The following is a 9,571-nucleotide window of genomic DNA, read 5'->3' as shown; positions in this document are numbered from 1 at the left end:
TGCTATGGAGTATGATCACTAATGTGCCCAAGTCACGTTGCCGACAATACTCAAAGTCTAGTCTTGATGTGTAAGCAACTGAAAGTAAGGCTATGTGGTTATCAATGCAATGGAATGGTATTACAAAGATGTCGTTAAGGTTACCGTCATTGGCGATGATGAGTCCTTTGCAAAGATGAGGGTGGTGATGATGATGTCGAACCGTACCTATATAGCCGAAACACAATAGGACACGGGAACCACAACTCAATTCTCAAAGACCAAACTGCCAAAACTTGTCGAAGTGCGAGACGGGTAAGTGATGGTGGTTGCGGAAGGCGGTGGTGGTATGCAAGTGCGTATGCGGAAAGTGGTGGTGGAACGGGGGAAACCGAATGGAAAATATTCAGTTTCGTCAGGAATGGTCGGACGACCGGTAGTTGTCGGACGTCCGGTGCCTGGGCGATTTCGGGCACGGGGTGAACACCTCGTTTTCGTGGTGGAGGATGGTGGAGATGTCGAATTCGAGCGATTTTGTGGATGGAAAAGGGTGGGGAGGGTGGGGGAAGCTAGATCCACACATGGCAACAAAAATCCATGGATCAAATCCAACAAAACTTCAACACACCAACAAATCACAAAAAAAAAATTGGGGCTATTTTTGATGGGGATTTTCGGATTTAGGACGAAAACAACAAAATCAAGCTAGAAAACACGGGGTAAGGGCTCCAAAAACGTGATCAACGTGGCTCATGATACCAAGATGATGTAGGGTAGAACCCTAGAGGCCGATCTTTCATGTTTGGAGAGGATCCCTACGAGGAACACGAAGAACACGAAGAGGGGAACGAGGGGAAAACACGAGGGAACACTCAACCAACAAGAACAAAGTCACACATGTGCTAGATCATCGAAACACAAGAGAGGTACAAGATCCAAATCCAACAAGAGACGATACAAAGGGTAACCAGTTCTTCTCCGTGAGGAGGTCTTGAAGATGGTCTTCTCCGGATGGAGGTCTTGAATCCAGGTGGATCTTCTCCGAAGAGGTGTCGGTCCCTCACGAGGAGTAGATCCGGATGGATGAGCGAGGCTCTATCTCACAAATGAGCTAAATCAACACTAACCCTAGCTAGGAGGTGGGAGAGGTCTATATATAGTCTAAGAGGACGAAAGGGTAAGTGGCTTCGGCCCACATGCGGGCGGACGCACAGGCGTCGGACGTCCGACGGTCACCGGACGTTCGATGGCTCACGAGGGTCCGGACGTCCGGTGTCGGTCGGGCGTCCGATATTTTGGTTCTGGACAGCAAGTGTCGGTCGTCCGGTCGGGGTCGGACGTTCGCTGTTTTGGCTCGGGAGAGGTTATGCCGGTCGTTCGGAGAGGCGTCGGTCGTCCGGGCGCTGGAAGGTATCGGACGTCCGGTCGGCGTCGGTCGGCCGGCCGCTGGAGCATGCGCAGGCTGGGACTTGGCTGGTCGATTGGGGCTTCCAGGCGCCGGTCGTCCGGTGGGTGTCGGACATCCGGTCGTCATCGGTCGTCCGAAGCCTGGGAGTTTCGAGCTGGCCTTCTTCTCGTGCGTTGAACTTGGTGCCCTCGCCGTCTTGTCCAATGGGTGTAGCTGATCCGAGACTCTCCTCCAAACACCTGATCACACATAGAGTCTCCGCATGGGGTAGTAGCCATGTCTCATAAGTAGGGAGTGGGAGTTCAGAGAGGAGCGAGTTCACCTTATCTTCGATAGCCTTTGCTTGAGCTCTTGTCATGGGTCCAAGTGGTGTCATGGGAGGTGTAGACACGTCCATGGGGATGATCGTGGGATGCTCCGCATCAAGAACCCTAGAGGCCAATCTTTCACGTTTGGAGGGAATCCTACCAAGAACACGAAGAACACGAGAGGGGAAACGAGGGGATCACGAGGAAAACACAAGAGAAAACACTCAACCAACAAGAAGATAGTCACACATGTGCTAGATCCTCGAATCACAAAAGGGTACAAGATCCGAATCCAACAAAGGACGATACATAGGGTAAGCGGTTCTTCTCCGTGAGGAGGTCTTGATGATGGTCTTCTTTGGATGGAGGTCTTGAATCCAAGGGGATCTTTTCCGAAGAGGTGTCGGTCCCTCGCGATGGAGTAGATCCGTATGTATGAGCAAGGCTCTATCTCAAAGTATGAGCTATCACAATGCCAACCCTAGAAAGAGGGTGAAGGAGGAGTTTATATAGTCTAGGGGCGAAGAGGGGTACATGGGCTCGGCCCTTTACTATGCGCAGACAGGTCGGGCCGGATGTCCGGGTTGTAGGCCGGATGTCCAGGTGCTCGTGAGGTGTCGGATGTCCGGGCTGTCGGCCGGATGTCCGGGCTGGGCTGGCGCCGTCTTGGATCTCACTGGGCAGGACTGGTCCAGATGTCCGGTCGTAGGCCGGACATCCGGGGCGACGTGAAGGGCCGGATTTCCGGAGATTTGGCCGGATGTGCGGGCTCGAAGGGGTCCAGCTTCTGGTATGGTGCGCCGGATTTCCGGGGGACGATCCGGATGTCCGGTCGCTCGCTGTGCGCCGGATGTCCAGGTTCTGGGCCGGACGTCCGTGGCCTGAAGCTTCGGCTGGGCTTCGGCTGTAGCAGTTTCTCCAGGGGCCGGATGTCCGGGGTCTGGAAGCTGTCCTCGCCTTCTTCCGTTGGTTCTCTTCATCCATGGACTTGGGAGCTTGGCCATCTTCACATGCATCCTCGGGAGGGTCCTCTTGATACCTAATCATGCACAACATTCCGGATTTAGGTAGTAGCCATGTCTCGAGAGGGTCATATGAGATATCACTAAGGAGAGAAGTCACCTCGGTCTCGAGAGCTCTAGCTCATGCTCGTATCATGGGTCCTCTTGGTGCTTGGTGAGATGATGGTAGGTCCATGGGGATGACCATAGGATGCTCCACATCACTTGTTGAGTACATTTATACTCATCCTTGGCACAACAACAAACTTGCAGAGTTCTACAATTGGGATGTAGACTTTGGACGCTATTATTTGAGTTCGACGATGTCGACGAGTAGATTAGTGGATTCTGAATGGCAAACCTGGAGTCCAAGGAAGTGATTGTCTGCTTTACATTCTAGCCTCTTAGGCAAATGTGGAGTTTGTTTGTACTCAGGCTTTTGTTATGTTAAGTTGCGTTAATGTAATGTTGGACCAAGTGGTCTCTAATTGTAATAAATTTAGATCTTGTCACTTGTATGCCATATTCATATCTATATTGTTGCATTTTCTATAATGATGTTGTTGTGATATTTAATTTTTAAAGTCCATGGCATATGATTGTGTATGAAAGTCCTATGTTATAGTTGTACTATATGCGCTTCTATTCTATATATGGATCGAATGGTCTATATTGAGAATAGTACCTCAGATCTGCACACGTCTATGTATAGATAACTAATATATTAGCAATTTTAAATGTGAGTGATGGAGGAAGTTAGAGGCAAAGAGAGGAGCACCTCGGCAAGATTCTTGAGGAAGTCCCCTACCACTTCCCCCGCTGCAGCTGATGAGATCATCCATCTATCTATCTTCGTGCTTGGTGGCAGTCGGTGGGGAGTGGAAGAGGAAGGCAAGGTCACGGCGCACCGTACCAGATCTCGGCCTTCCTTTCATGGCCGATTTGATTGCGTCGGAAGCCATGGGTGGTTGGGGAGAACGGATTGGAGGACGATGTTGAGTACAACCGTTCCTCACCATCGACCAACTCGGCTAGCGTATGGCGTCCAAGCGCAGCAGTAGCTCCCATGCTCGTTGTCGCCTCCACCGCCGTCGCCGCCAGCATCTTACTGCCGATGTGAGGTGGAGAGCCGGGAAGGTGGAGGGAGGAGGAAGAGAGAGGAGGAGACGAGAGGGTGCGACAGCAGAGGGGATTTTTTTCATGCGCTGCTAGGTTCGGGCGGCTATGGGAACGCATGTCGCGTGCGGTGCGGGAGGAGACGCATTTTTCATGCGCAGCTAGGTTCGGGCGGCTACGGGAACGGGACCTCCTATATGCCGCGTTTTGCGGGAAATAACCAGCGCGACGCACAGAAGGCGTGCGGCAGGGCCGGCCCACTAAGAGGCAACACGAGGTGTCTCTACATCGATAAAAATCGCAAAAAAAAGTCCGTTTCGAAAAAAAAATCGCAAAAACAGAAAGTGAAGCAGGGAGGAATCGAACCCGCGACATCACTCTCCACAACCAGCGCTGCTAGCCACCAGAGGAAGTCTACGAACATGAAATATAACCCATCGCTACAGCATTTGAGAACTTACTCTTGCGGGACATCCCCCTTGTATGTTATTTTCTGACCGTGTAATGAAGCATATAGATTTTTGAAAATTGAACACACTCTGGAACACACTAAAATATTTTTTAAGGAAATGTGAACAAAATGTAAATTTCAAACAGATTTTGAAAATTTTGTGAAAATTTTGAAAAACAAGAACAAAATTTGTGAAGGTGATTTGAAAAAAGTGTACTTTTTAAAAGTGTTTATTTTGAAAATGTGCAAGTATTTTGAATATGTGAACAAATTTGCAAACCGCAAACATTTTTCAAATTTTTGAAAATGGGAACATTTTAAACTGCCGAACAAAATATTAAAACGTGAACAATTTTTTAATACACGAACATCTTTTTTATACTCCGGAACAAATTTCGAAAATGGGAACATTTTCCAAAACTCCAGAATTTTATAAAAAAACAAGAACAATTTTGAAAACACAATTTTTTTTAAAAAAGGGAACATTTTAAACATCCGAACAAAATATAAAAATGCAAACAATTATTGGAAACATGAACATTTTTTAAACTCCGGAACAAATTTGGAAAATGGGAACATTTTATGAAACTCTTCAGTTTTTTTAGAAAACATGAACAATTTTGAAAACACAAACATTTATTGACAATGGGAACATTTTAAACTCCCAAACAAAATAAAAAAGCGAACAAAATTAGAAAAGACGAACATTTTTTTAAACACCGGAACAAATTTTGAAAATGGGAACATTTTCGGAAACTCCTCATTTTTTTCAAAAACATGGACAATGTTGAAAACCCAAACTTTTATTGAAAACGGGAACAAATTTTGAAATAGCAACATTTTTTGAAATACTAAAAAAAATGAAAACATGAACAATTTTTGGAATTTGTGAACAGTTTTGGGAATTTAGAATAACTGAAACATTTTTCGAAAATCCCATACTATATTTTACAAGTGAACATTTTCTGAAAGAAGAACATATTTTCAAATTTTTGAACTTTTTTTTGAAAACACAAACATTTTTTTTGTAAACCCTGAACATATTTTCAAATTTGCGAACAATTTTAAATTCTATACATTTTTAAAATTTCCGAATTTTTGAAGAAAGAAACAGAGAAAGGAAAAAAAATGAAAAAAGAAGAAAGAAACAGGAAAGATAAAACCAAAACGGAAATAAAAAAAGAAACATAACCGAAAATAAACGAAAAAGGAAAAACCTATAAGAAAACCAGCAAAAAACAACAGAAAAAAACTGATTCGGTGAACCTTCTAGAAGGTTCCCAAAACCGGAAGAAACCACCCACCCGTACTTACGCTAACCGATACCGGGCCGGCCCATATTGCGTGGCTCGCGCTTGAACCCCGTGCGTTTCTTCGACAGTTTGCCGCAATGTGCGTCACATAAGATATTCCTACGGGAACGCACGTCGCGTGCGGTGCGGGAGGAGACGCGCACAGGATTAGGGCTGGCCCAGGATTGGACGAAGAGTCAGCCAGCCTGCCAGGCCCCTCTCTCCAATGGCTGACGAGACGCAGTCTCTCACCCCAACTAAAACAACAGACAGACACGTGGGACCAAAAGGAAATGAGCCCCACCGGCCATATGCCTACGCAGCTGAAACGAACATGCACACCCAGCCGCACGACGCACGTCTCCCGCGCACTGGAAAACGGTTCACCCAGCCAATCAGGTAAGAGGCCGAGCCCACGAGTCATCCTCCCCTGTGAATCCACCGCACGAGACCAGTTGACCAGTATCCAACGGACCAAATCGAGGGGGCATTCTGGAGCAGCAACCTTATAGGTTAGAATTCATCGGAGCTGTAATAGGACGAGTCATGTTATGGCTAATTTTGATAGGTTGCATTGCCAAACTGTTGTTCAACCTAGAAGAGGTTGAATATTGTTTAGATGAAATTGTAATCCCTAAACTTTCAGTAAATGCAACAATTTTTTTTCTGCAACCCCTTAATGCAGGTCAACATCCGAAATGCTTTATATGTAACAAAAAAAATAGAAACTAAAGTTATCGCATGTAGCCTTTGGGTTGGGCGTATTCATGTCAAGGAGGCAACACTTGTAAAACCAAATCCAACCTTGGGATTTCACATTAAAACCGATGAGTCGATGAAATGATTAACAAAGATGAGTAAACTTGTGAAATGTGGCTGTCGCTGTCGACAAACTAGTCCGTTTTATAACTTATAAAATACACACTTGTAACAGGGTGGGTCCTACTCAGATAAATCGAGCTCTTTCCTGCTCTTTATTACAACATTTTGCCTTGACTCCGCGTCAAGCGCGTCCAAGTCCCATGCCGTGGCCAAATAGCCATAGAGGACCCATGTCGGTTCGCCCTTCTCATCCACCTTGACAAACATGGGGTTACTGCCCCCAACAAAAGACGGGGTGAGGCCCCGGGCGTCGACCCACTGCGCTCGTCCATGGCCTTCCGCCTCCAAGAGCTCAGCAAGCCGCACAGCTTCCTTCAGACCAGCCAGGTTGCTTGCGAATGTCACTAGCATGGCTCCATCCTTGCCCACTAGTGGCTTCACACTCACACCGGCGAACCCCATTTCTGAACAACACATCGATATTCATGGATGAGTGCCTGGGACTCGTAATAAATTTTTAAAACAAACTAAATGCAGCAGAGACAATTGAATCGGGTGTTAACTGGGTATGAGCAAACTGCTAAGATGCACAATATTTGAAGCAGAGAAAAAGGCTCAACTAACTGAAAGTTGTACTACGAAAACTACACTTCAATCCCCCAATCTGTTATTCTATTGGTGACGCTCGCTTGACCACCAAACAATTTTTTTTAGGGCCAGGAGCATTGCATTATAGTAGCCGGTTTATAAGGAAAACCGAGCCGAAAACCGCACAAGCAACGAAGCCTCGTCGACCACACGACACAAGGCCACAATCGCAACAAACACACACCCTCACCTCCCGCCCCCTCACGAGCCATAGCGCCGCACGGTTCGGGGGCCCTGTAGCCCTTGCTACACGAGACGACCAACGGCAGACCACAAACTTTGTGCCAAACATACGGAACCGTCGCCCTGACTTTCTACCAGACCAACCCCTCGGGCCGCGTCCAACCGGGCCGACGACCTCGCTACCCTTGTAGCACCAAGTCGCCACCCAAGCCATATAGAGCCGCGAACCTACCCCATAGAGCCGCCGTTGCATCGCCATCCGAGGCCGCCGCCTCGGCGTACTTCCACCGTCCAGAGCCGCCACCCCGGCTTCTACCGCCCAGTCCACGACACAAAACCTGCACAATTGTCATGAACCCACCACCTCACAAAGGGCAAGGATTCCAAGGCGGTGCCTCTAAGAAGGTAACGGCATAAATGTCACCACCGCCCGCTCCGACAGAGCTTGTGTTTTCACCCGGAATCACATAACAATTGTGAGAATAGATGGGATGTATCTCCACGATGAGACCTTCAAGAAGGTACGCGATGCTCAAGAACACCGCCATCATCGGCACCGACAGGAGAAGGTGCAAGACTTTCGCCCGGAGAACAACAATTGTGCAAGGAGCATTGCAGCCAACCACCAGACCCACCTGCATGATGCAACGGAGCACCACGCCATGCCATCACGCCTCCGGCGTCCGGCCACACCCACAACCACCTCAAAGCCAGCCCTCTGCTACAGAACAAGCAGAAGATGAGCACACCAGTACAGGGACGGAGACCAATCTCCACAGCCACCGCAGCATATTATAAACACCATCGCGGCACCGCCGTGCCGCAGTCCAAAACTGCAGCTCTCCGCCGCCACCGCAGCTCCCCAAGCCGAGGGAGGGGACTCCAGCACTCAGCGCGCCCAGCAGCCACTGCAAGCCGCAGCGCCGGCACGGCAGCACACCAGAGTGCCACCACCGGCAGATCCGGATGCCGGTCGTCAGATCCGCGGCGGTCAGCCTGAGCACCACCCCGTACACCCTCAGCAGAGAGTCGGAAGGAGCAGCGCCGCCACCTTGCCCGGGGCGGCCACCCCGGCTTGCCTGCGCCGGCGAGAGGGCCCGCGGCCGCCTAGCCGCAACCAGGAGTGGAGATCCGTCCAGGGCCGAAGCCGCACGCCACGCGACGAGGAGGCCCCGCCGCCACCGTCCGCCGAGCGGGCTTTGCCCATCGACATCCCCCGGCGGCGGCAGGGGAGCGAGGGAGGAGCGGGGAGGGGGGCGGCGGCGGCTAGGTTATCGCCCGTCCCGCCCCCCGGGAGCGACTCGAGCGATCCGGGTACCACCACCAAACAATTTGTGTGCTCACTTAACCCCCTCATGGAGAATCTGCACAACGCCCTAAACCAGGACTAGTGTGGACGTGGCTGGGTTTGCGTGACTAAATGACATTTAAGCAAGAAAACATCATTGATGCCATGCTTCTCTACCACCCAACCGACGCTCTCTGTTACTTAGCCTGCTTCCATCAAAGAGCACACATAGATACAGGGGCACACCCCATATTATTACCAGGCCATAATTATATAAGATTCTAAGCTCCATGCTGTAACAACTGCAGTACAACTTGCCAATATTAACACACTTTGTATATACATATTTTAGAACCAACCTCACTATATGGTATATGCACATTTGAGATTAAAACTACAGGGGAACCCACACTAAGGGCATATTTTGACAGACAGGGTACAATCCAATCCCTTGGATGAGAACTCATGTTACATCAACTTAACTTCCCACCACAAGGGATCGGGCAGGCCTAAACCCCCTATCCAAATAATTCCAAGGTCACACTGACGGGTAACAGACCATGAAACGTTAAGATGCGATCCAACTCTTTGAAACCACACAGCATTAGCCAATATAAGACAGGCAAATGACTACATTGTTGGAAAGTAAATAAACTTTTTAGCTGACAAAATACTGTCAACCATGGATGAGAACTCATGTTATATCAACTTAACTTCCCACCACAAGGGATCGGGCAGGCCTAAACCCCCTATCCAAATAATTCCAAGGTCACACTGACGGGTAACAGACCATGAAACGTTAAGATGCGATCCAACTCTTTGAAACCACACAGCATTAGCCAATATAAGACAGGCAAATGACTACATTGTTGGAAAGTAAATAAACTTTTTAGCTGACAAAATACTGTCAACCATGTCATGGGCAAATTAGAAATGATAAGCCAGCTGACATAAGGTGTAATAAAACATGGACAAGGGAGCTCGAATAAGTCAGGTAGACCAAAAACATTTTTCAGCTCGAATAAGTCAGCGCGGACATGAAACGGATGCGCGCCGCGCCTGCCTACTCCCCCCC

At 48.6% G+C, this 9,571-nt stretch overlaps 1 protein-coding gene across 2 annotated transcripts in view; it reads right to left on the bottom strand.

Annotated features, from left to right (window-relative positions):
* Nucleotides 1–6,343: 6,343 nt before the first annotated feature.
* The window catches only part of LOC119295906, a 14,557-nt gene continuing 11,329 nt past the window's right edge, over nt 6,344–9,571 (bottom strand). For both annotated transcript variants that reach the window (XM_037574336.1, XM_037574337.1), the window contains exon 4: nt 6,344–6,841. In XM_037574336.1, the coding sequence (XP_037430233.1) occupies nt 6,498–6,841 (344 nt within the window). In that variant the 3' untranslated portion in view covers nt 6,344–6,497. The remainder of the gene's footprint in view (nt 6,842–9,571) is intronic.

This window comes from Triticum dicoccoides, chromosome 4B, assembly GCF_002162155.2.
Source record: "Triticum dicoccoides isolate Atlit2015 ecotype Zavitan chromosome 4B, WEW_v2.0, whole genome shotgun sequence".
In the NCBI taxonomy this organism is placed as follows: Eukaryota; Viridiplantae; Streptophyta; class Magnoliopsida; order Poales; family Poaceae; genus Triticum; species Triticum dicoccoides.
The sequence above is the reverse complement of the archived record's forward strand: the minus strand, read 5'-3'. Positions and strand labels throughout refer to the sequence as shown.